Below are 26,338 nucleotides of genomic sequence, written 5' to 3' on the forward strand. Positions count from 1 at the left end.
GCGGTTGAAGTACTCCCGGTCTATCGAGAAGAGCCCACCGGCCATCGTGGGGGAGTACACGGGCTTCGCCGTGCTCTGAAAGACGGAAAAAAACAGATAGCATCAATGTGAGTACAGTTGGGAGGTGGCGAAAAGGCGTAGGAGAAATTTCATTTCACTAATTGATACTCTAAGGCGGAGGAGGCTCTCGCATTCTCGTGCCATAAGTGCCTTGCACCTGAGCCAACTTTTGCTCAAGTACCGCACCGGGCATGGTACAGGGGAGGGGGTGGCAACAGCAGGGCGTTCTGTCTGTCTGGAAGGGAAGTCCCTCCTCTCTTCAAGCCCTCTCTCTTTCTGTAAGGAAAAGTTTGCTTCTGCCTTTTTTGGTTACTCTCTCAACAGCTTGCCGCAAGAATACTTGAGGCTACGTTTTATTTAGTACAACATTTTCACTCTCCTTCTCTCTCGCTCCCTTTCTGGCTGCCCTTTCGGCTATCTCTTTCACACTATTTATCTGGTTTTCAGGCACAAAATTTGTGTTGTAATTGAATACTTTGTCCAGAGTCCTGGCTGCAGTACTGGTTCCTGTTCCTGTTTCACGCCTGCGCCCCCTTTGGGGCAACGAATTTCTGCATTTAATTGGAGAATTTCATTCCGTATTTCATTGCAATTTAATTTCAGGAATATTCTCGATTTGTTTCGACTACCAGGAGCAGCAGCAGCAACAGCAGCTGTTTGTCCGCTTGCAACATATAAAATAAAATAATTAAAAATAAATACACTTTGCAATGGAGGAGGGTTTTCCTTTTGTTGCATTGTTTCGTAATTTGTTATTGTTCAATGGAAAGCCAAATAAAACGAGGGGGAACGTTGTGAGTTGCTGCGGAGACCGCAACTCTACAGTTATACCCGATACTAAGTCAGTATGGCTCTCCTCCGGCAGACGCAGCTAATATTAAAAGACACGACAAAGAGTGCGTGCGAGAGAGACAGAAAATCAGTCTGAGCGTGACGTCGGGCGCTGCGTAGCCACTGCAAATTGATTTGTTCCTTTTGGCTATAAAAATTATCTGATCTGATCCACATTCAGCAATCTGATAGATATGGTCGTTATCTATGATTCTGCGTTTTTAGTTTTCTCGAATCTGCAATATTGTGGATGCAACAGATTTTCGTCCTTTGTGTGGGCGGAAGGGGGTGGGGCGAAATTTTGAGATAAACGTTTTATAGTGAGATCTAACAGGAGTGCGGATATAAAATTTGGTTACTCTAGCGCTAATAGTCTCTGATATTTGTGAATATCCCCAGATTTTCGTCCTTTGCGGGGGCGGAAGGGGGTGTGGCGAAATTTTGAAACAAACTCGTCTCGGTCCGATATATTAGGAGTGTGGATACCAAATTTGGTTGCTCTAGCTTTTATAGTCTCTGAGATCTAGGCGCTAATGTTTTACTCTAAGCAAAGCCACCTATGGCTACGTGTGTGTTAGAGAGAGACAGAGCGAGAATAATGAAATTGTTTTCTTGATTCTGGCTATAATAATTATACGATCTGGTTCAGATTTAGTTATAGTTATCCTCTACGATTCTGCGCTTTCAGTTTTCTCGTATCTCTGAATATGTGGATGCCACAGACTTTCGCCCTTTGTGGGGGCGGAAGTGGGCGGGGCAAAGTTTTGAAATATTTTTGTAGCAGTGACATATCACAGAAGTCTGGATCCAAAACATCGTTGCTCTAGATCTTATAGTCTTTGAGCACTAGGCGCTGAAGGGGACGGACAGACGGACGGACGGACAGACGGACAGACGGACAGACAGACAGACAGACAGGGCTCAATCGACTCGGCTATTGATGCTGATCAAGAATATATATACTTTATGGGGTCGGAAACGATTCCTTCTGGACGTTACACACATCCACTTTTACCACAAATCTAATATACCCCAATACTCATTTTGAGTATCGGGTATAAAAAGAAACGAATCGGGGAAAATGGCATTGAGAAAAGAAAATTTTGCGCTTTTGAAATGTCTTAATTTGGATATTTATCGGGTAATGGAATTGCCATCTAGACGAACAATGAATGCTGAGTGTTGAGAAATAAGTCGCTTATAAGTCTCCCCTCGCCACCTCTCTCTTGCTCTCTGCCTCCCACAAAAAAGGGTATTAAGAATTATGTAAGTGCTTTAATAAATTAAGTTCCCGCATAAATTATGCTATCTCTACAGGTGGAGGGCCCTTCGCTCAGCAATCGCTTGGGGAATTGGAGGAGGAAGTGGCCAAGCTATGTGGCCTCTACGAAATGGTGGAAGGAGTAGGTGGGCCAGCGTATGGACTTCCCCCCCGTACGACCAAGGAGGCCGACACTGGGGTTAAGTGCGTGATGGAAGACCCCATTGAGGAGGAACCCTCAGAGAAGGACGAACCCTCAGAGAAGGAGGAGCCCATGCCGAAGCGCCGTCGAACTAGACCAGCGCAGACCATGGACCTCAACGATCTCTGCGCTGCTCAGCTGGATGAAATGTCGGCAATTTCCAAGAAAATTTCGGAACATTTCGAACGAATGGAATCGTTAGAGAAGGAGAAGCTCGAGGTCCAAAAGGCGCTTGTAGACAAATTTAGCCAAATTTTGGACAAATTTGCGAAATAATTAGTTTCCTATTAGTTTTTTTGTGAAACTTAGCTTTATTAGTTATAAAGAATATCGAATGACATAAAGAAGAAAACATGAAAAATTTTGCATTTTAATAAGGAATGGCCTGAGCTATTTCATCGCGTATAGATGATCCATTATTTTCAGTGTCGTCGAATTCATTTTCAGTGTCTAAAGGGTCGTCAAATCGAACATCCTCCTCGATTAAGACATTACGTCTTCTACAAATATTGTGCAGGGCACAGCATACATTTATAATTTGGCAACAAAATATTGGTGGGTAATTTAAAGTGCGTTGCAAGCAACGGAAACGGCTTTTAAGGAATCCAATGGTGCGTTCTATAATATTTCGTGCTCCAGTATGCTTTATGTTGAATCTGTGCTGATAGGTGGCTATCTCCGCGCTCCCATAAGGAGTCAGAACAAAACTCTCTAGAGCGTAGCCCGAATCAGCCAAAACAAACCCATTAATGGTCGTGGATAAATATTCTCTAGCAGGGGAGTGATTCCAAATGAAGGAGTCATGGCAGGAACCAGGGTGCGTGGCATCAATAGCAATTATCTCCATGTTGTAGTTACACACCACCATGGCATTCATGCTATAAAATCCTTTCCTATTATAGAACACGGAGTGGTTTTGTACAGGCTTTAGTATTCTGATGTGAGTTCCATCCACACAGGCACCAATTCGAGGCAATTTAAAGTTTCGATAGAAATATTCATATGATTGTTGCAATTGATGATTATTCATCTGCAACGAAATGAACTCAACACATAACAGCCTGTCCATCAACGGAATAAGTTTGTGAAGAATCTTTCCAAATGTACTGCGTCCAATGTTTATATGGTGGTCTTTGGCAACTGCCCACTGGTAGCAGCCAGTGGCGAGATATCGCATTACTGAAGCCAATTGCGTAGAGGGAGATAACTTCCTGGTAACACCTAAATGGGGTTGAACTTTCTCCAAAATCATTTTGAAAGTTTTTTTGTCGATCCGAAATGACTTCACAAATCTGAAAGCTTTACCATTAGCAATTTAATTTTAATACGCATGCTGTTACTCACAGTTCGTCAGACATGATAAATACACAATTGTTGCATCTAAGATGTCTAGATCTTCTTAGAACACGTAATTTCTGCATTCGTTTTGCTTCAAAACAAGCAATTGAAAAAATAAAAGGCATTTTAATCACGCTGTATTTTTACAAAGCAGCCAGGTCAGCTGTTTTTGTTTGCCAGAAACGATGAAAAAAGAAACATATCGATAAAAAAAATATGTGAAAACTGGAGCACCTTAAAACGAAAACGAAACGTTTTGGCTGAAAACGTAATCCGCAAAAGTAAATGAAAAACGGAGCCTGTATAGATATTTATTGTCAGCCAGGCTCCGTTTTTCACTTTCACAAAAGTTTTCCGATTTACTTTTGACATCACATAAATTGGGGCTCTCTTTTTCTCATTCCGCAAGATTTCTTCGTTTTCAAAACGAAAACATTTTCGTTGACGAAATGAAAAGTAAACGGCTTTTTATACAACAAAACGAACCTTAATTGCAAAAGTAAAAAAATATATGACTTATTGATGCATTAACATAAACTTGATACCTATATCAGGGTAATTTAACTTGTGCTTTCTTTATAAACAATTTTATTTTAACCCAACCTCAAATTTGGTTCGGACAAAATTGGCCACAGCAACAACAAATTTCGTTTTGGTGTAAGCAGCTGACGCATTCCGATTTGGTTATCGGAACGTTGGCAAGTAATAAATTTTTGCGTATAACAGCACAAATGTGCATGTAACAGCTCAGACTGTGCTTGTAACATGCGCTTAACAGAACATCTGGGTGAGCACAGCTGTTTCCCGCCCAATTTAATTCGGACTTCAAAATGTAAGTGCAGCAAATTAATTTTTTATTTCAAAATTACCGCTTTGTTCTTTATATCCAGGGGAAAGCATAAATCATCTCTTCAAGATGAAATCCTGGTGGGTTTTATGAAAGACAACCCGGACTTGGCAAAAGGATTTGTGAAGGGCGACCGAGTTGTTGTCGATGCCAAGTGGGCAGAGCTTTGCGGCGCTCTCAATGCTGTTGGGCCGCCAATCAAGGACGCATTGGGTTGGAAAAAGGTATGTGTTGCACAACAAAAGGTAGCACACTACTATATTCAATTCTACAATTTCAGGTTTGGGCAGATTGGAAAACAAACATCCGCAAGATGGCGAAAAACAAATCAGAAACTCGAGCTACAGGTGGAGGGCCCTTCGCTCAGCAATCGCTTGGGGAATTGGAGGAGGAAGTGGCCAAGCTATGTGGCCTCTACGAAATGGTGGAAGGAGTAGGTGGGCCAGCGTATGGACTTCCCCCCCGTACGACCAAGGAGGCCGACACTGGGGTTAAGTGCGTGATGGAAGACCCCATTGAGGAGGAACCCTCAGAGAAGGACGAACCCTCAGAGAAGGAGGAGCCCATGCCGATGCTCCGGCGAACTAGACCAGCGCAGACCATGGACCTCAACGATCTCTGCGCTGCTCAGCTGGATGAAATGTCGGCCATTTCCAAGAAAATTTCGGAACATTTCGAACGAATGGAATCGTTAGAGAAGGAGAAGCTCGAGGTCCAAAAGGCGATTGTAGACAAATTTGGACAAATTTGCGAAATAATTAGTTTCCTATTAGTTTTTTTGTGAAACTTAGCTTTATTAGTTATAAAGAATATCGAATGACATAAAGAAGAAAACATGAAAAATTTTGCATTTTAATAAGGAATGGCCTGAGCTATTTCATCGCGTATAGATGATCCATTATTTTCAGTGTCGTCGAATTCATTTTCAGTGTCTAGAGGGTCGTCAAATCGAACATCCTCCTCGATTAAGACATTACGTCTTCTACAAATATTGTGCAGGGCACAGCATACAGTTGCACACTCTGTTGCAGTTGCAGTTGATGTTTGTGCAACTTTTTGCGTTTCCGACGGTTGGTTCCTTCTTCTTCCTGCTTTTCCGCCTGCCCCCTTCCGCCTTCCGCCTGGGCTCCCCTCCCCGCCCTGGTCACCCATTCGTTGAAAAATAATGCGGCTTAAATGATTTAAAAGCACAAAAACAAACAAACAAAGAGACAAACAGAATTCTTATGGCCGAATGAATAATGCTGCAGTGCGTGGCTTGTGGCGGGGGCGTGGAGCGCAGAGCGGAAAACCAATATGAAAAGTTGCGACCAAAGTAAAAGTAAATTAAACAGCGTTAAGCAGGGGATGAAGAGTGTTGTGTAGTCAACGTGAAATCCCCAAGAGATTTAACCAGCAGATTGTCCTGATTGAATTCGCAACATTATTTCCTCATCAGCAGTAAATTATTTTATTTATTTTTATACCCGATACTCAAAATGAGTATTGGGGTATATTAGATTTGTGGTAAAAGTGGATGTGTGTAACGTCCAGACCCCCATAACGACCCCATAAAGTATATATATTCTTGATCAGCATCAATAGCCGAGTCGATTGAGCCCTGTCTGTCTGTCCGTCTGTCCGTCCGTCCGTCCGTCCGTCCCCTTCAGCGCCTAGTGCTCAAAGACTATAAAGCTAGAGCAACGATGTTTTGGATCCAGACTTCTGTGATATGTCACTGCTACAAAAATATTTCAAAACTTCGCCCCGCCCACTTCCGCCCCCACAAAGGACGAAAATCTGTGGCATCCACATTTTTAAAGATACGATAAAACCAAAAACGCAGAATCGGTGAGGATGACCATATCTTCTACAGTGCAAAATCTGAACCAGATCGTATAATGATTATAGCCAGAATCAAGAAAACAATTTCATTCTTTCTCGCTGTCTCTCTCTAACACACAGGTTTCATGGTCGGTTTTGTCAATTGCAAAATATGAGTTCAAGGATCTCAGAACCTATAAGAGCCAGAGCAACCAAATTTGGTATCCACACTCCTGTGATATCGGACCTTGACCGTTTCGTGTCCAAATTTCGCCACACCCCCTTCCGCCCCCGCAAAGGACGAAAGTCTGGGGCATCCACAAATCTCAGAGACTATTAAGGCTAGAGTAACCAAATTTGGTATCCGCACTTCTGTTAGATCTCACTATAAAACGTATATCTCAGAATTTCGCCCCACCCCCTTCCGCCCCCACAAAAGACGAAAATCTGTTGCATCCACAATATTGCACATTCGAGAAAACTAAAAACACAGAATCATAGATAATGACCATATCTATCAGATTGCTGAATCTGGATCAGATCGGATCATTTTTGTAGCCAAAAGCAAGAAATCAATTTTCAGTGGCTACGCAGCGCCCGACGTCACGCTCAGACTGATTTTCTGTCTCTCTCGCACGCACTCTTTGTCGTGTGGTTCAATATTAGCGGCGTCTGCCGCAGGAGAGCCATACTGACTTAGTATCGGGTATAACTGTAGAGTTGCGGTGTCCGCAGCAACTCACAACGTTCCACCTCGTTTTAATTATGCAAATTATTAACAGCACCATTCAAACGGAAACAAAAGCTTTGTTCTGATGGAAAGAGGTGCAACAAAAGTCAGAAAAGGGCTGTGGAAAATCGACAAAAAAAGGGAAAAATTAATCAATCTTCGCCAATCGAACAAAAGATGGTCCACAAAGGAATAGAGTAAATCAATTTTCAAAGAAAGCCTGAAAATTTTTATTGAATTGCTCGTTTATTGGCATTTCTGTTTGAGCCATTTATTAGGCCGTAATCCCGCCAGTTGCGTTAACTTGGCCAACTCCTCAAGTAGCTCACAAAGTAAAAGATTCATCGGGCCAAAATAAATCAATTTTCTGTGGCAATGGCATAAACAAGTAGCTACAGAAGAAATAGAGCTTAAGATGACAAAATGTCAAAAGTAACTTGGGCACATTTTTCATTCACATTCTCCGAAACAGACACAGGGTAAGGTTCCTCTTTGGACCATTTTTGGATATCAAAATAAATCCTATGGCATTCATAATGCTTAAGGAGTGTGACACATTTCACGATGCAGAATGGAGGTGTTCCAGAGGATGCCATTGCGGTGGCTGGAAAATGGGCCAACCTGCTGAGGAAACCCCCTCCGAGGAGCCACATTAACATCAAATAAAACAGTCACGTAGAGGGGCGGCAGCGGTGGTGGTGGGAGGCACCGAAAAAAATATGCCCAGGAATATCGTAAGTGTCAGGAGGCGCCTCTTCAGAGGGGTGGTGACTGGAATCTCTAGAGCCACCCCACACACCAAGTGCCGATGGGTCTCTTAGCGCACAGCAGGCAGGAAGGCAGGCCCCGCAGGAGCCGGCAGGCAGGCGAGGATAATGTTTTAAAGATGACGGAGGCCGGATAACGAGTATGGGGATACCCTTGGGCAGGTAGAGAATCTTCAGAGAGAGATATATTACTAGGAAATGTACTATGTATCGTCATTGTTTCTCCTCGAATCTTAATTTAATAGTCACAATATATTTATTAAATTATTAAAATTAAATAAATTATTATTTATTATTAAAATAATACCCAGTGCACTCTCAACTACACTAGGGCACGGACAATTCGGTCCGCCTGCCCTTGGCCAGTCTCGAGCTGATCGTCATGCAACCCACATGTACATATGCACTTTCCCTTTCGTTTACCAATAATTTGCAATATATGTTTATATCGAACCTGCTCGACTTTTCATTAAGCTTCAGAATTCAAAACCTTTAAAATCTATATAATAGATCGCTCGAGTTGTGTATTTTGGGCCGATATGAACTCCCTCTTGCTACCCTCGAAAACCGTAGATGTAATGCTTGACGAAATAAAGAAGATGTTGTTGGTGAGAAGGCCTGACGCGCGCTACGCTCCCGAAAAAATACGGGAAAATGCAAAGCAGAAAAAATGAATATACTATAGCGCGCTGCTTAACATAATGTGGAGTTGGCTTTGAAAAGTGCATGCCGGGAGACGCCTCCGCCTACGGAAGCAGCAGAAACAGCAGCAGCCGTCACCACACACTCTTACGCATCTGTGTATGAGTATCTGTGTGTGCGCGTGTGTGGCAAAGTCGCAACTTAGCGGGGCAACTTGGAGGGTTTTGATGTGCTCGACTGGGTATTTGCATTTTGAGTCAAGCACCGAAAAGTCTCGCAATCTTCGCCAAATAATAGTTGGAGGCGTGCTTCAGGTCAGACTTCAGGCTGCAGCCACGAGGATGTATCTTTGAGCTACAATTTGGCTTATTGTACGAGTGTCTGCAGTGGCAGGGTGCCGTTGCAGGATGCAGGAAATCTCGTGTCTGAAGTTTTGGTTCCACCTTCCTCTTAACCCACTCAGCAGCATCCTCCTGTGCCCCGAATCGGCGGGGCTGCTCAGAAGCGTATTTAAATGTTTAATGTAGCATGCCACACACACAGGTGGACTGAAGCGGTTTCCGGGTTGAGGTAAAAGTAAAAATTAGCATAAACGAGGGGGAACGTTGTGAGTTGCTGCGGACACCGCAACTCAACGGTTATACCCGATACTAAGTCAGTATAACTCTCCTCCGGCAGACGCCGCTAATATTGAACGACACGACAAAGAGTGCGTGCGAGAGAGACAGAAAATCAGTCTGAGCGTGACGTCGGGCGCTGCGTAGCCACTGAAAATTGATTTCTTGCTTTTGGCTACAAAAATGATCCGATCTGATCCAGATTCGGCAATCTGATAGATATGGTCATTGTCTATGATTCTGCGTTTTTAGTTTTCTCGAATGTGCAATATTGTGGATGCAACAGATTTTCGTTTCTTGTGGGGGCGGAAGGGGGTGGGGCGAAATTCTGAGATATACGTTTTACAGTGAGATCTAACAGAAGTGCGCATACCAAATTTGGTTACTCTAGCCTTAATAGTCTCTGAGATTTGTGGATGCCCCAGATTTTCGTCCTTTGCGGGGGCGGAAGGGGGTGTGGCGAAACTTGGACACGAATCGGTCGAGGTCCGATATCACAGGAGTGTGGATACCAAATTTGGTTGCTCTGGCTCTTATAGGTTCTGAGATCCTTGAACTCATATTTTGCAATTGGCATGAAAACCGACCATGAAACCTGTGTGTTAGAGAGAGACAGAGCGAGAAAGAATGAAATTGTTTTCTTGATTCTGGCTATAATCATTGTTCGATCTGGTTCAGATTTTGCACTGTAGAAGATATGGTCATCCTTACCGATTCTGCGTTTTTAATTTTATTGTATCTTTAAAAATGTGGATGCCACAGATTTTCGTCTTGTGGGGGCGGAAGTGGGCGGGGCGAAGTTTTGAAATATTTTTGTAGCAGTGACATATCACAGAAGTCTGGATCCAAAACATCGTTGCTCTAGCTCTTATAGTCTTTGAGCACTAGGCGCTGAAGGGGACGGACGGACAGACGGACAGACAGACATGGCTCAATCGACTCGGCTATTGATGCTGATCAAGAATATATATACTTTATGGGGTCGGAAACGATTCCTTCTGGACGTTACACACATCCACTTTTACCACAAATCTAATATACCCCAATACTCATTTTGAGTATCTGGTATAAAAAGTTGTTTCAGTGCTTTGGTGATTTTGCTTTGATTACCGGTTCACTGGACTGTTAGAAAATGCTTAACGTTCCACTGACCCCACCCCCCACATCCCTTCCACCACACATATAAGAGGGAAGGCAGGGACGTAGGAGTTGTAACCCACAGAAGGGATGAAATCTTTCTGATAACATCCCCTTATTTGAGGGACACCCCCCTTCCACCTAAGCCACTGCTTTACGAGGCGGGAGCGGACTCATAAAATTTCCAGGCGCGAAAGCGCGTGCACAAAACTTTCGACATTTTTAGTACGCAGCGCATCCTGCCACAAGGACCTGGAGATCCCCAGGACCAAGTGCAATAAAAACTAAAGTGCAACTTTGCGTATTAAGCAGTAAAATCTGCGCCAGGGCAGTGTACACCAACTGGCGGCAGATGCGAGAAAAAGAAAGCAGGAGAGGCGGCAGCTTAACTGTTGGAAAATTAAAAGAAAATGGTCGCCGGCATCCAGAGCGAAGCCTCTTGACATCGCAGGACCCTCCGTCCCGTCTACGTCTCCCACTCCAGGCCCCTAGGATATTACTAAATTACGTTGTCAAAATGGCGGAACACGTGCCTCGCGCTCCGTTCCTCGTGCCCCGCTGGGCGGCAGCAGCTGGAGGAGGCGTGCTTGACCTACCCAAGGACGTTTGTGTTTGTCGTTGTGCAAAAATTGTTCGCTTATTTAATTTTCTGCAATGTTATTTAAGTTTTTAAGCTGACGCGCAAAGTTTGCCCCTCCCCCCGCCTCCTCTTGGCCATGCCCTCGGAATGCTCAGCATATTTCATGGCCTAAACTCTCGGGGGCAAAACTGATTACACGATTATACGCCTCCAGGCAGCAGCAGGGGTAGAGGAGTGGGGTGGGCGGGGTGCCTATAGTGTGCCTCAATCAGCAGGAGGAGAACGTTTTCGCTTGGCCTTGTCCGCATCCGTGAACAGAGACCAGAGACCTGATGAAACTGTAATTTTTGGCCATGCGAAAAGCGCTCGCGCTCAATTTCCATAGTTTGTGGAAGAGTGGCAGTGGCCTGAAGATGATGAAGCACGGGAGGGACTGGCGGTAGGTAATAGGTAGCAACTGGGGCAGTAACTGCCGTCCAAGTACGTGCTTACTTTCAGTTGATGAGCGAATATGGAGCGCCCCCCGAAAGTGCTGCATAAATTATGCATGCAATTTAACAGAGCTTCGTTGCATGCAAATATCCATTCATCCTCGAAGCAGTTAACGACAGAACTATCCCTACATTCTACAGCCATTTCCAGGGATTGGGCAGCACGTAGTGGAGAAATCAACAGGAATAGCAGAGAGAACCCTGATAAAAAATACTATACCCTCCCGTTTATCGTAGCCCACTTTTTCCGGGATATTTAGGATGCAATTTAAAGTGTACATTACATCCATTAGGTGGTGTAAATGGGGCTTAAAACATATTCCCCGAAAATATGATGCTATGCAAATGAGAGCCGCTCCCGTTTCGGTTGGGTAAACTGGCAATTTGCAGCGGTGCTAACCAGCACAAATGTCCCGAGGATATCCCCTCATACTCCGCTTCCTTCTCCTGTGAGTTCCTGCATGGAATATGGAATGGCAGCTAATTAATAATACGGAATGGTGCTTTCGGCAGCAGTGCTTGCAGGCTCCGAGAGATGAAAACCAAACATGGCTACCGCTTCACAATTTTCCAAATTGCGTGACGACCACGACGAGGATGCAGATGTGGCTTTGGATGCAGATGCGGATGAGTGCACTGATGATGATGGTGATGTTGGAGCCTGAAATTGGTACAAAAATCTATGGCTTCGTAAAGAAATACATATACATGGATGTATGTATGTGTATGGAGTCATCTATCTAAGAGGAGGGCCATCGGGCACATCGTTTGCAAACATTGCTTAAAAATGAACCCCGTTCCGACAGTTGATGGATGGGCTGGAGAATTTGGCTCCCAGCCGATCCCATCCACCCCATCAGTTCCACAACTCTCATCATTCGCCGCTAAGTGTTTGCCACGAGACGAGAGGCGTTTGCTGCTGCGGGGCAAAGTTTTGAAATATTCTTGTAGCAGTGACATATCACAGAAGTCTGGATCCAAAACATCGTTGCTCTCGCTCTTATAGTCTTTGAGCACTAGGCGCTGAAGGGGACGGACAGACGGACAGACGGACGGACGGACAGACGGACAGACGGACAGACAGACATGGCTCAATCGACTCGGCTATTGATCAAGAATATATATACTTTATGGGGTCGGAAACGATTCCTTTTGGACGTTACACACATCCACTTTTACCACAAATCTAATATACCCCAATACTCATTTTGAGTATCGGGTATAACCAGAACTATAGAAGAGCAGAGCAGAGAAGAGAAGACAGAAACATCCCAGAGCTTAGGGCATAGTTCAAACACACACACCAAAACGAGACCAAGTGCCGATAAGAGCATCAAAGCAAAGTCAAGCAAAGGCAAAAGCAAAAGCAAAAGTAAAAGCAGAGCAGCAGCAGCAGTAGCAGAAATCTGACAGAATTAGAGAGCAGCACCCGCAGAAGCAGAGAAGCAAAGGAGACAAACAGAAACAACAAAGCAAAACCAAGAACAACAAAATGATTTTTGTCGAGACAAAAGTAAAGTCGTAAAAATTTAAACACATTCTGTGAAGCGATGCCCACTCGATTGTACTGAAAATTAATAGTACAGTGGGACCGAACTAAAACTAACGAAGTACATAGTTTTCACAAAGTATTAACTCTAACTTAGTTCACGACAACAAAAGAAAAACTACTTTTACGACTAGTGTATGCCTCAACACCGAATTCTATATCAACTCCCCACTGTATGCATTTCAAATGATTTAATTTAAGCCTCGCTTTGTTTTGAAGCTGATGCTTCACACTTTGCTCAAGCGAACACTTGAACGGAACATATCGAATCTGAATTCAAACCTGAGTCTGAATCCCCCCGAGCGAGAGATGATCAAGACATTGGCGATTCTGGCGCTGTCGCTGTGCCTGGCCAGCGTGGCACTGGCCGTGAAGGTGGGTCAGCAGCAGACAGGGCCCCAGGTGCCCAAGAAGCACCTCGTCTGCTACTACGATTCGGCGAGCTTCGTTAAGGAAGGTGAGTGAGCGGCTTTGTTATGTTATGTAATACCCGTTGTGAGAAAAGATGAAAACGAAACTGAAAACAAGCTTATCACCCAATTCCTCAAATCGGTTAGCGTTGTGATAACCTTCCTCTACTAAAACACCCCTCCATCTCTAATCACGCATCATTTTTTTGTGTTGGTCTCGGCAAGCTGGTGATCGATGAGCTGGAGCCGGCGCTCCAGTTTTGCGACTACTTGATCTATGGCTATGCGGGCCTCGAGCGCGACTCGCACAAGGCGGTGAGCCTCAAACAGCAGCTAGACCTCGATCTGGGCAAGGGGCTGTACCGCACCGTGACGCGCTTGAAGCGCAAGTACCCCAACGTGAAGGTGCTGCTCAGCGTGGGCGGGGACAAGGACATCGAGACGGACAAGGATGCCAAGGAGCTGCCCAACAAGTATCTGGAGCTGCTCGAAAGCTCCACGGGGCGCACTCGCTTCGTGAACACCGTTTTCTCTCTGCTAAAGACCTATGGCTTTGATGGCCTCGATGTGGCCTGGCAGTTCCACAAGAACAAGCCAAAGAAGGTGCACAGCGGTCATATTCCCCGAAAATATGATGCTATGCAAATGAGAGCCGCTCCCGTTTCGGTTGGGTAAACTGGCAATTTGCAGCGGTGCTAACCAGCACAAATGTCCCGAGGATATCCCCTCATACTCCGCTTCCTCCTCCTGTGGGTTCCTGCATGGAATATGGAATGGCAGCTAATTAATAATACGGAATGGTGCTTTCGGCAGCAGTGCTTGCAGGCTCCGAGAGATGAAAACCAAACATGGCTACCGCTTCACAATTTTCCAAATTGCGTGACGACCACGACGAGGATGCAGATGTGGCTTTGGATGCAGATGCGGATGAGTGCACTGATGATGATGGTGATGTTGGAGCCTGAAATTGGTACAAAAATCTATGGCTTCGTAAAGAAATACATATACATGGATGTATGTATGTGTATGGAGTCATCTACCTAAGAGGAGGGCCATCGGGCACATCGTTTGCAAACATTGCTTAAAAATGAACCCCGTTCCGACAGTTGATGGATGGGCTGGAGAATTTGGCCCCCAGCCGATCCCATCCACCCCATCAGTTCCACAACTCTCATCATTCGCCGCTAAGTGTTTGCCACGAGACGAGAGGCGTTTGCTGCTGCGGGGCAAAGTTTTGAAATATTCTTGTAGCAGTGACATATCACAGAAGTCTGGATCCAAAACATCGTTGCTCTCGCTCTTATAGTCTTTTATCCCTAGGCGCTTAAGGGGACGGACAGACGGACAGACGGACGGACGGACAGACGGACAGACAGACATGGCTCAATCGACTCGGCTATTGATCAAGAATATATATACTTTATGGGGTCGGAAACGATTCCTTTTGGACGTTACACACATCCACTTTTACCACAAATCTAATATACCCCAATACTCATTTTGAGTATCGGGTATAACCAGAACTATAGAAGAGCAGAGCAGAGAAGAGAAGACAGAAACATCCCAGAGCTTAGGGCATAGTTCAAACACACACACCAAAACGAGACCAAGTGCCGATAAGAGCATCAAAGCAAAGTCAAGCAAAGGCAAAAGCAAAAGCAAAAGTAAAAGCAGAGCAGCAGCAGCAGTAGCAGAAATCTGACAGAATTAGAGAGCAGCACCCGCAGAAGCAGAGAAGCAAAGGAGACAAACAGAAACAACAAAGCAAAACCAAGAACAACAAAATGATTTTTGTCGAGACAAAAGTAAAGTCGTAAAAATTTAAACACATTCTGTGAAGCGATGCCCACTCGATTGTACTGAAAATTAATAGTACAGTGGGACCGAACTAAAACTAACGAAGTACCTAGTTTTCACAAAGTATAAACTCTAACTTAGTTCACGACAACAAAAGAAAAACTACTTTTACGACTAGTGTATGCCTCAACACCGAATTCTATATCAACTCCCCACTGTATGCATTTCAAATGATTTAATTTAAGCCTCGCTTTGTTTTGAAGCTGATGCTTCACACTTTGCTCTCGGCAAGCAGCTTACAACAAAAAAACACGTCGCCGCCTACAACCCAACCTTCGCGATGCGTCGCGACGTGGAGCCGAGCCGAGACGTCCCGTTCCAAGTCGAGTTTCAGTTCCAAGCGAACACTTGAACGGAACATATCGAATCTGAATTCAAACCTGAGTCTGAATCCCCCCCGAGCGAGAGATGATCAAGACATTGGCGATTCTGGCGCTGTCGCTGTGCCTGGCCAGCGTGGCACTGGCCGTGAAGGTGGGTCAGCAGCAGACAGGGCCCCAGGTGCCCAAGAAGCACCTCGTCTGCTACTACGATTCGGCGAGCTTCGTTAAGGAAGGTGAGTGAGCGGCTTTGTTATGTTATGTAATACCCGTTGTGAGAAAAGATGAAAACGAAACTGAAAACAAGCTTATCACCCAATTCCTCAAATCGGTTAGCGTTGTGATAACCTTCCTCTACTAAAACCCCCCTCCATCTCTAATCACGCATCATTTTTTTGTGTTGGTCTCGGCAAGCTGGTGATCGATGAGCTGGAGCCGGCGCTCCAGTTTTGCGACTACTTGATCTATGGCTATGCGGGCCTCGAGCGCGACTCGCACAAGGCGGTGAGCCTCAAACAGCAGCTAGACCTCGATCTGGGCAAGGGGCTGTACCGCACCGTGACGCGCTTGAAGCGCAAGTACCCCAACGTGAAGGTGCTGCTCAGCGTGGGCGGGGACAAGGACATCGAGACGGACAAGGATGCCAAGGAGCTGCCCAACAAGTATCTGGAGCTGCTCGAAAGCTCCACGGGGCGCACTCGCTTCGTGAACACCGTGAACACTCTCTGCTAAAGACCTATGGCTTTGATGGCCTCGATGTGGCCTGGCAGTTCCACAAGAACAAGCCAAAGAAGGTGCACAGCGGTCTGGGCAGCTTTTGGATGGGCTTCAAGAAGGTATTCTCCGGCGACTCGATTGTGGATGAGAAGTCCGAGGAGCACAAGGAGCAGTTCACAGCCCTGCTGCGCGATGTGAAGAATGCCTTCCGTCCGGACAATCTCCTGCTCTCCACCACCGTTCTGCCGAACGTTAACTCTTCGCGTAGGTACTCCATAAATCTTTTCAAAAGAAAGATCTATCAAAGCTCTCCTTCTTCCTGTCTTCTTCTCAGTGTTCTATGATATCCCCGCTGTGATCAACTATCTGGACTTTGTCAATCTCGGCGCCTTTGACTTTTTCAGGCACCAGCGCAATCCCGAGGTGGCCGACTACTCCGCGCCCATCTACGAGCTGAGCGAAAGGAATCCCGAGTTCAATGTCGAGGCCCAGGTCAAGTTCTGGCTGCGCAACAGCTGCCCCGCCAGCAAGATCAATGTGGGCGTGGCCACCTACGGACGCCCCTGGAAGCTCAGCGAGACGGGTGTGCCGCCGCTGTCCCATGTGGAGGATGAGGCTCCCGTGGGCTATCTAATTATCCGCCTATCCATTTCTCATTCTACGCGGGCACAGTCGTCCTGTGGGAGCTCCTCCTCCATTCAGCAGTTGCTATGGCACCTCCTCTGTCACAGGGCTTCAGGCTTTCATCATTGTGCTTCGATGAATAGCCAAAATCCAATTGACTTTGACGGAAAATCTGTAATCGGCTTCATCATTAGAGCAGCCCAGAGTGCCGGAGTGCCAGACTCTGGCCACGTCCTTGCCTCAGAGGAAACCAGCTTCGACCCGACCACGGAAGGCCTTGAATTGACTGCTCAACATTTGTCACTGGAGCGAAAACGTCGAACATTTTCGCAAACGCAGCAGATACAACGAGGTGGAACGTTGTGAGTTGCTGCGGACACCGCAACTCTACAGTTATACCCGATACTAAGTCAGTATGGCTCTCCTCCGGCAGACGCCGCTAATCTTAAACGACACGGCAAAGAGTGCATGCGAGAGAGACAGAAAATCAGTCTGAGCGTGACGTCGGGCGCTGCGTAGCCACTGAAAATTGATTTCTTGCTTTTGTCTACAAAAATGATCCGATCTGACCCAGATTCAGCAATTTTATAGATATGGTCATTATCTATGATTCTGCGTTTTTAGTTTTCTCGAATCTGCAATATTGTGGATGCAACAGATTTTCGTCCTTTGTTGGGGCGGAAGGGGGTGGGGCGAAATTCGGAGATATACGTTTTATAGTGAGATCTAACAGAAGTGCGGATACCAAATTTGGTTACTCTAGCCTTAATAGTCTCTGAGATTTGTGGATGCCCCAGATTTTCGTCCTTTGCGGGGGCGGAAGGGGGTGTGGCGAAATTTGGACACGAAACGGTCAAGGTCCGATATCACAGGAGTGTGGATACCAAATTTGGTTGCTCTGGCTCTTATAGGTTCTGAGATCCTTGATCCTTTTGCAATTGGCAAAACAGACCATGAAACTTGTGTGTTAGAGAGAGACAGAGCGAGAAAGAATGAAATTGTTTTCTTGATTCTGGCTATAATAATTATACGATCTGGTTGAGATTTTACACTCTAGAACATATAGTCATCTTCTACGATTCTGCGTTTTTGGTTTTATAGTATCTTTAAAAATGTGGATGCCACAGATTTTCGTCTTTTGTGGGGGCGGAAGTGGGCGGGGCGAAGTTTTGAAATATACTTGTAGCAGTGACATATCACAGAAGTCTGGATCCAAAACATCGTTGCTCTAGATCTTATAGTCTTTGAGCACTAGGCGCTGAAGGGGACGGACAGACGGACGGACGGACGGACAGACGGACAGACAGACAGGGCTCAATCGACTCGGCTATTGATGCTGATCCAGAATATATATACTTTATGGGGTCGGAAACGCTTCCTTCTGGACGTTACACACATCCACTTTTACCACAAATCTAATATACCCCAATACTCATTTTGAGTATCGGGTATAAAAACACACACAGATACAGACACAGATAAGGTCGAACGCACATGGGGAAATTCTGAAGGACTAGCTCAATGTTAGGCACGATTTCACAAGAACAACAGAGAATACAATGGAAGAAAGCCTAGAATAGGAAGTCGAAGCGTGGAATACCTTTGAACATGAATGCAGAAGAGATGCTTCCCAGTAGACTGCCAGCGGATGCACCCTCTCCTAGGAAGGTAAAACCAAAAAGGAAGGGAACGAAGAACAGCCCCGAAAAGCAGAACAATGACAGCGCAGAAAGAGGCACAAAAGGACTCTCGACAGCAACAGCCATGAGAACGCACGCATAGGCAATCAGAATGGTATAAACCTGAAACGAGAGCGAAATGAAATTAAACGTGCAACGGGCCACGATGAGAGCTTTCCTCTTCTCCCACCCTCTATCTCACCCGCTCTCAATTGGGCGCTCCCCCAACACTCCCCGTTCGCTTAGGGTATTAGAAAAGCATTTACCTTTCCGCACAGGCCCCATTACACATGCATTTAAACGAGGGACGAGAGTACGACGACAGCCTAAACAATTTTTAAAGGTAAACTCTGTCTAGAATATTCCCTTGCATTTGCCATTTTCCACCCAGAATCCGAACCAGACGCAAACCAATACCCAGTGCAAGGGTAAGGTACAGGGGGAGAGGAGGTTGAGGATTTGGCACTTTAGGCACTCTTCTTTATAGTATGTATATTCGGTCGTTCTATGTATAGTTAAACGCCTTGGCCAACATTGCGTATGAGTGTTCTGTGTGCTCTGTGTGTGCCAGCCGTGAGCTGTTGAGCAAGCATATTAAGCATACGCCATGGCATGGCATGGCATGGCAGGGCATCGCACTGCTCTGCTCTGCCCTACCATCGAATACGTTTTTTGCCGGTGCTTTCCTTCCTTCCCATTTATTCTGATTTCTTTTCTCAAATAATTGGATTAGAGTTTCAGCGCCCTCAGCAGCAGCGGCGGCTACTCCATTACTCCTGCTGCTGCTCCCCCTTTGGGACCCCCGTCATATGGATATGAAATTGTTTGTAGTTTTATTCCAGATTTTCCCTCTATGCGGGGATTAGTTTACACACATACACGAAGCACACATATCTGTGTGGGTGTATATGGCATAATATTGCCATGCCCAAGGCGGGCAAACGAAGCGAATTAGTTTTTATTTTATGCTATTTAGTTCGTCCCTTAAATATTTAAATTCCATTGCCATCTCTCGCTCTGGAATAAGTGCAAAAAGCAGCGAAGCAGAAGTGAAGGAAGTCTGTGGAAGGAAAACCTTCGGAGGATTTAAACAACTTTCACAGCAGATGTACATTAAGTTGTGTAAAATGATTAACTGTTGAGGATTTCGATTTGGTAAATCGCATTTGATTGATTTGATGGAGAGGCAGGCAGGCGGGCGTGCAGGCCGGCAGGCGGGTTAAGCCCGTTGCCGAATCGATTAGCTTTGCAGGAAAAGCAGGAAGCATTATTTTCATAGAAAAAAAATACAAAATAATCGTGTTATATCCTTGCAACTTTTTGCCTCCCTTCCCCCGAGGAAATACAAACAAAAGCTGCAGGAACAAACTTTTGACTGGCAAAAGAAGGAGATGGCAATGGGAATGGCATTGCCCATAACGAATATGTATTTTTGATTCCCTGTTCCCTGTGCGATGTGCTGTTTCCTTGCTGTTTGTATAGCTGCTGCTGCTACTGCTGTGGCAACTCGTAACAAGTTAAGCAACTTTGGACAGACATCAAAAGTTTCGGGGGATTTTCATTCGGGCAGCTTTGGAGCTGTCAACAGCTGTGCCCCTCAGGAGCAGCAGCCTTTCAGCAGAGTTCCTAGAGGATGCCCACCTGATGGGACGGATACACCTCGAAGAGATACGATACGAAATAAGAACTTACTGGGGATTTGCTTTGCCAAAGAGAGATTTCGAGAGTATTTCCCATTCGCTTAAACATTTTCAATTTCAGGCAACAACTTTCCACTGCCAGAGACAGAGAGAGGCAGAGAAATCTTCGCTGAGCCATTATCATTGCCGGCACACATGTGGCACACAGAGCAACATTTATGGGCCTCGCTTTCCCCTCCTCGGTTCCCTCTTCCGAGTCGGCAAATTGCCAATGTTGCTGTTGGCACGGCAGACAGCGGCAGCAGCGGCGTTGGCGGTGGCAGGCAGGAAATGCCTTACTTGATTAAGCTGCTAAGTGCAACTTGAGGCAGGGCCAGGCATGGGGCCAGGCATGGATACCAAATTGCACGCTGCATGTCGCCAGGAAGCAGCGGAGGCAGAAGGCAGAAAGCAGAAAGTAGCCAACGGCAGCAACAACAATTTGCCAGTGTCCTCGGCAAGGATTTTTCGGCAACAATGTTCTCATAAATCCCATTGGCGCTTGTAAAAACAATTATGCCAGATATTTACGCCGCAAAAAGCCGAATGCGTTGCAACTTGCAACGACAACAGCAGAAACAGAGATGCAGAGAAGCAGGGAAGCAGCTGCAAGATAGGAAGTTGAATTCAAAGATACCCTTCCTGGATGGGGTTATAGCCCCTCTGGAAAGGGCATTCATTCGACTACCCAGAGTCGTGCGGCACATTTGCTGTTAACATTTTTGGCTTTAAATTGCAGTGTCATGGTTCGTTGTTTCTTCCACATCCTCTGCTGCTCCTTGCTCCATTTCTTCTGATCTCCGTTTCCGTTTGTAATTTGTGGCCTTTAAGCCACGAGGCGTATGCGTAATATCGCTTACATTCCAGCCAATTTACACCATTCGCCACTCGCCATTTGCCATTCGCCAGAGAGAGAAAACGTTGTAATTATGAACTTTTAATTAAAATGTTAAGCAAATGGAACAAAAAACGCATCCTGCAAGAGAAGAGACTGCAATCCTCCCATGGATTTCAAGCAGGGAAAAGGGAAAAGAGGTGTTGATGGCAGGGGGGATGCGGATGCTGCTACGTGAAAAGTGAATCCTCATTCAGACGGGAGGAAAACACACGAACAGGCAGCAGCTGTCAGCGCCTGGAAAACCCATCGACAGTTTCGAATGTCCATTTGTGGAGCACTTTGTCTCTCCGCCCCCCCCCCCCCCCACCGCCCCCGACCCCCTTCACCCCCCTGTTTGTGTGTGTGTGTGTGCGGGAGTATCTAATTGCGTGTCGGAGTATTGGTTACAGTTTGTACGTGGCTCGCACAGGCGGCCATAAACTGCAAAAGCCATTTCTTTGGCTCATGGAATGTTATGGCAGCAGGCAGGATGGGGCATGGGGCTCCTCCAGTCCGCAAGGGATATGAAATCCGCTGGGACAGTGTGCCTTAAAAGCATAGCACCATAACACCCCGCCGCTCACAAGTTAATCAATAAATTCCAACTAAAATTAGAAGGAGTTTACTTCTTTTTGACCCACTTTCTGTGTGGATTCTGTCTAATAGTAGAACTACGATTTATTGTAGATCCCATTGCCACAGCATTACCTTTTTATATTTCATAAAACTTCTGCTTTTAACTATTCGGATCCCGGACATTCTTCCCAGACAAACCTCCATAAAAGGTTGCTAACTTTTAGTCTTCCTCAACGTAAATTTGATCTCAAGTCTTCGCTCAACTGTTCGGTAGCTCATCTGCAGTGTGAAAAGAGCGACTGTTAGTTCTAATAGCTCATATCGAAAACGACACTTTTTTGGCCTGTACGTGTAAATGGATGTGATTGTTCCGTATCCGTATCTCTGCGAGAGTGTTTGTGTTTGTGTGTGCAGTGGCAGGGGCACGGGCAGGGGCATTCATGCCCTTTTTACGGCAAACATTCAGTTTTTGTAGTCACGTTCAAGCGCTTTAAGCGAGGGCTTCCCCGGGAGGCGGGAGTAACCCCACTTTTCGCTACGGTTTCGGGCCAACATAACCATTGGGTAAAACAAACAAAAACATAACTTAAACCCAAGGAACACGCCATGCGGCGTATATTTAGGGTAACCCCAGGGGGAGAAATAATCAGATTCTACTGAAATCTACTCACATTGTGGCGCTTCTTCTCGCGCTCGGGCACCGCGTGCCAGCTGAACTGCAAATTCCAATCAAAGCCACCCACATTGACGCCGCTGGAGTCGCGATAGTGGTACTCCAAGGTATCATCGCTGATGACATCGATGACGGGACAGACAACGGTGGTGGAGTTCCGGGCGATGCGATCCAGCAGCGGTTCCAGCCAGCCTGCGAAAACAAAAGGATGAAAGGATGAAATTGAAATTGTGAAAATACGACTACGAGCGGGTTTAATTGCTTTTTCGGGGCACGGCACGGCACGGCACTCGCTCGCTCATCCATCCATCATCCGCCTCATGATAGGAGAAATTGCTTTTCTTTACGCTTCACTCTCGGATAGTTTTTTGACAACCAATTGCCAGCTTTTGCTGCAACTTTCTTAATAAACTAAATTGATTGCCTTTTGTTACGTTCTCTTGTCAGTCATTGAGCTTATCGAGTGGGAGTGGCAGTGGGAGGCTCAGAAACAGAATCTGAGCCAAAGCCAGAGAGGCAGAGCCAGATCCAGGGAAATACCGAGGCTCAAGTGAATTACTCGAGTTGTGCTTTGTTTTATTTGGCATCGTTTTGGGCCCAACGGATTTTGTTTGATGGCCATCAAAAATGGTACGAACAGAACGTTACACTCTGGGCCATAAACCAAAAACGGGAGACGCCACAGGAGAGGAGGAGACTCCTAGGAGGAGTCTCGGATAGGAAAAAAGCTTGTACAACAGAAATGAAATTTCTGCATTTAAATTTGATTTGGTTTTACTTTTGCTTTGCTTTTTTGGCTGCCGCATAAATTTAAATATTTATTATTGGCCTGAATTTTGTATTGGCAAAAATGTTGACTGCACAAATGCTATCTACTCAATTAAGAGCCGCATTTGTAGTTTTTTTTGGGGAATTAGCATATTGGCAGATTGACATTCATTCCATTAGTGAATGTAATAGAGAAAATCTACGAGAGGGAGAGGTGGAAAATGGCTCGTCAATCGTTTAAACATGTCTCCGTATTGCGGATACTTATGATTGAATTATCAAATTTCGTACCAAGGAATACAATATTAATTTAAGATATTTAAGAGAGAGAAGACCTTACAGCTTAGTCGTCCTTATACTCAACAAATAGTATTTGCCGTCTAAAAGTATGCTACAAATTAAAGTAGCACTGCAGTAATTCAGCAGCGCATAGCCCTACCTCCTTATGGAGGCTACAATTTCTTAGTGTAAATTGTGTTGCCCACTTCCAGGCAAATAAATTAATCACTTAATCGCATCTAATGCACGCGCACTATTATTTTCTCCTAAAGGTATTCTACAAATTAATGTGGCAATGCCGCAAATATTATCCCCTATAGTATGCTGAGTATTTTGTAGTCTGAATTCTGTTGACTGCTTTCAGGCAGCGACATTTATCACTTGCTCACCTTCAGTGCACTCGCAATGGGAATCCAAATACGTCAAAACTGGCGCCTTGGCATGCTGGGCGCCCAGGAGGCGGGCACGAATCAAGCCCTCGCGCTTCTTCCCCCTGATAATCTGAACCTTGGGATAGGCGGCAAAATAATCCTCCAGTTGCGTCTTGAGATGCGCTAAAATGGAGAATAAACCTCGATGTAGATCCATTGATTTTGATTCCAAGACAAAATTCCAGGAGAACACTCACGCATATCGCTATAGTCATCCACCAGGATAATCCTGCCAATGAGGTGTTCCGGGGATCTGTCCAGTACCGAGTGCACTGTCCGCAATAGTACGGTCCAGGCCTCGTTGTGGAAGCAAATGATGACATCTGTGGCAGGCAGATTCGATAGATAATGGGCCGAATCCTTGCACCAGGCATCCCGGGGATCCGGCAGTGTGCGGTGCACCGATATCAGATCGGAAACATACTGGTTGAAGGCATTGTTGGTCCAGCCAGTCTCCACGGCCTTCTTCATCTCGTCGGTCATCTCCTTGGGCAACGTGACGGGTTTGCCCATCTCCCCCAGATTCTCATCGAAGTTGCCAGGCGGATCTATTACCTTTTTCGTATCTGCAAAAGAGAGACAGAGGTAGAGAAATATGTTTGCATTGACTAACTTGTTTGATTTGCCTTGAAACTGCAGTTGAAGGTGAGATGAGCACGAGGGAACCCTGTTGTGCGTGAAATTTATGACAAAATAAACTCACACAGATACAGAGAGAGATAGAGAGAGAGCGAGAGAGAGAGAGACGAATAAACATTAAGTTCCTGTTGAGATAAATCGCAGTGCATTTCACATAAAAAGTTGCCATCATCAGGAGCTCCTCGCCTGCTTCGTGGGGTCCTTCCTTCACATGGTTATGAAAAATCGTTTGCCTTGCAAATTTCCTCATGTGTGTCACCCACCCTCCTCGACTAGCACTCCTACAGCTGCTACTCCCGTCCTTGCTGTGCATTTTATTATTTTGTTATTTGCATTTGCATGGAAATATGAAATATTCTCTTGTTCTCAGTCGACTCCTTCCCGCTGCGGCTGCTGCTGCCATGCCATGCCATGCCGTGCTCCTGCTGGGAGCATATATATCCTGCTCGTGAGCTTCTGCCTCTGCTTTTTATGCGATTTGTCAGCCACAAGTGACACTTATTGGCCATCGCCTGAATGCCTGACTGTCTGACTGTCTGCCTTTCCACTATCCATCCTCGAGCTCCTCGGGTTCCCTGCAAATGGAAATATCAGGTACGCTGCCCAGAGACCCTGCTTTAAGGGCTTCCATCTCAGAATTACATTTACTCAAGCCTCGGGGTTTAAGAGGATCTTAAGCTGGGGATTTCAAGGAAATTTCGTGGTTCGAGTGCATTTAGTGAGAGTTCTAGGGGCTCCCTTCGGAAAGTTGCACCATTCCGAACAGATGTTCCCCTCACTTCATCCCTTTTCCAATCATAATCATAACCTGTTCAATTAGAACATTTGGTTTTATGAACTGGTTTTTTGGACCACAAAACTCTTCTTTATTTCCACAATCGGGCAGAACATATTTCTGGCTTCCCCACCCCCTTAAAGGGCGGGAAGAACATTTCAATTACCACAACCATTTCAAATTCAATAAGTGTAAAAAGCTAGCTCCCCGGCAAAATAAGAAGCCATAAAAGGCTGCAAAATGAGCAGGATAGAAGCAGGATGCTAAAGGATGGTATGGCATGGCGTGGAGAGTGGGGTATTGGGGGACTGGGGATGCCAACCGCATTATGATAGTCTCCGGAAAGAGAGAGGAGTGGAGTGGACTGGAATAAATTTGTTCGCACACAAAAATGGAAAATAAGAGAGAAAAAACCATTAAGTCGGCCATAGGCGGCGGTAGGCCCACGGCCGAGAGGGGACACGGGTGAGGGGGTTGCTTGGTTGGTTTCACTCTTAAATTATATGATTTGTCGCCCGTTGCCGCAGTAACAATTTCATTGCGGAATATTCACGGTTCCGCCACAGGGTTCCTTTGTTCTGGGCCCCGCTCAATCCCCTTCTTATAATGAACTTTTTTCGCAGGCTGGGCGCCTCTCGCACACGCATCGTCATCATAAAAAGCAATAATAAACGAGGGGGAACGTTGTGAGTTGCTGTGGACACCGCAACTCTACAGTTATACCCGATACTTAGTCAGTATGGCTCTCCTCCGGCAGACGCCGCTAATATTGAACGACACGACAAAGAGTGCGTGAGAGAGAGACAGAAAATCAGTCTGAGCGTGACGTCGGGCGCTGCGTAGCCACTGCAAATTGATTTGTTCCTATTGGCTATAAAAATGATCTGATCTGATCCAGATTCAGCAATCTGATAGATATGATCATTATCTATGATTCTGCGTTTTTCTCATATCCTCAATATTGTGGATGCAACAGATTTTCGTCCTTTGTGTGGGCCGAAGGGGGTGGGGCGAAATTTTGAGATACACGTTTTATAGTAAGATCTAACAGGAGTGCGGATACCAAATTTGATTACTCTAGCCTTAATAGTCTCTGAGATTTTTGAATATCCCCAGATTTTCGTCCTTTGCGGGGGCGGAAGGGGGTGTGGCGAAATTTTGAAACAAACTCGTCTCGGT

At 45.6% G+C, this 26,338-nt stretch overlaps 4 protein-coding genes and 1 pseudogene across 5 annotated transcripts; 3 read left to right on the top strand and 2 right to left on the bottom strand.

Annotated features, from left to right (window-relative positions):
- Positions 1–2,641: 2,641 nt before the first annotated feature.
- On the bottom strand, positions 2,642–3,764 carry LOC117193471 (putative nuclease HARBI1). Its single transcript, XM_033398228.1, has 2 exons — positions 3,699–3,764; positions 2,642–3,646 (listed from the first exon to the last, which is right to left on the bottom strand). Exons 1-2 carry the CDS (start codon positions 3,710–3,712, stop codon positions 2,725–2,727), a joined length of 936 nt encoding a protein of 311 aa, XP_033254119.1. The 5' UTR covers positions 3,713–3,764; the 3' UTR covers positions 2,642–2,724.
- Positions 3,765–4,298: 534 nt separating this feature from the next.
- Positions 4,299–5,382, top strand: LOC117193473. Of its 2 annotated transcripts, XM_033398231.1 has the most exons (3): positions 4,299–4,524; positions 4,583–4,763; positions 4,820–5,382. In XM_033398231.1, coding segments are annotated over exons 1-3 (687 nt in total). In that variant the 5' UTR covers positions 4,299–4,522; the 3' UTR covers positions 5,324–5,382. The 2 variants fall into 2 exon arrangements, with proteins under 2 accessions (XP_033254122.1, XP_033254121.1); XM_033398230.1 differs by having other exon boundaries at positions 4,300–4,763.
- A 7,680-nt stretch (positions 5,383–13,062) lies between these two features.
- On the top strand, positions 13,063–13,955 carry LOC117193474 (imaginal disk growth factor 6-like). Its single transcript, XM_033398232.1, has 2 exons — positions 13,063–13,312; positions 13,480–13,955. The coding sequence occupies exons 1-2, from the start codon at positions 13,078–13,080 to the stop codon at positions 13,938–13,940; spliced, it is 696 nt and encodes a 231-aa protein (XP_033254123.1). The 5' UTR covers positions 13,063–13,077; the 3' UTR covers positions 13,941–13,955.
- Positions 13,956–15,482: 1,527 nt separating this feature from the next.
- LOC117193470 lies at positions 15,483–17,164 on the top strand (annotated as a pseudogene).
- Positions 17,165–22,247: 5,083 nt separating this feature from the next.
- Positions 22,248–24,697, bottom strand: LOC117192871 (putative polypeptide N-acetylgalactosaminyltransferase 9). Its single transcript, XM_033397623.1, has 4 exons — positions 24,670–24,697; positions 23,943–24,311; positions 23,704–23,868; positions 22,248–22,459 (listed from the first exon to the last, which is right to left on the bottom strand). Exons 1-4 carry the CDS (start codon positions 24,695–24,697, stop codon positions 22,248–22,250), a joined length of 774 nt encoding a protein of 257 aa, XP_033253514.1.
- Between the last annotated feature and the right edge of the window lie 1,641 nt (positions 24,698–26,338).

Source organism: Drosophila miranda (assembly GCF_003369915.1).
Source record: "Drosophila miranda strain MSH22 chromosome Y unlocalized genomic scaffold, D.miranda_PacBio2.1 Contig_Y2_pilon, whole genome shotgun sequence".
NCBI classification, from domain to species: domain Eukaryota; kingdom Metazoa; phylum Arthropoda; class Insecta; order Diptera; family Drosophilidae; genus Drosophila; species Drosophila miranda.

Excerpts from the sequence above, each read along its gene's own strand:
- LOC117193473 (XM_033398230.1), top strand. The coding sequence starts at position 4,458 with ATGCGCTTAACAGAACATCTGGGTGAGCACAGCTGTTTCCCGCCCAAT. Across the intron at positions 4,764-4,819 it reads ACGCATTGGGTTGGAAAAAG|GTTTGGGCAGATTGGAAAAC; the intron begins GTATGTGTTGCA and ends CTACAATTTCAG.
- LOC117193474 (XM_033398232.1), top strand. The coding sequence starts at position 13,078 with ATGCTTCACACTTTGCTCAAGCGAACACTTGAACGGAACATATCGAAT. Across the intron at positions 13,313-13,479 it reads GGCGAGCTTCGTTAAGGAAG|GTCTCGGCAAGCTGGTGATC; the intron begins GTGAGTGAGCGG and ends TTTTTTGTGTTG.
- LOC117192871 (XM_033397623.1), bottom strand. The coding sequence starts at position 24,697 with ATGCACAGCAAGGACGGGAGTAGCAGCT. Across the intron at positions 24,312-24,669 it reads CAAGGACGGGAGTAGCAGCT|ATACGAAAAAGGTAATAGAT; the intron begins GTAGGAGTGCTA and ends TCTCTTTTGCAG. Across the intron at positions 23,869-23,942 it reads GGATGACTATAGCGATATGC|CGCATCTCAAGACGCAACTG; the intron begins GTGAGTGTTCTC and ends TCTCCATTTTAG.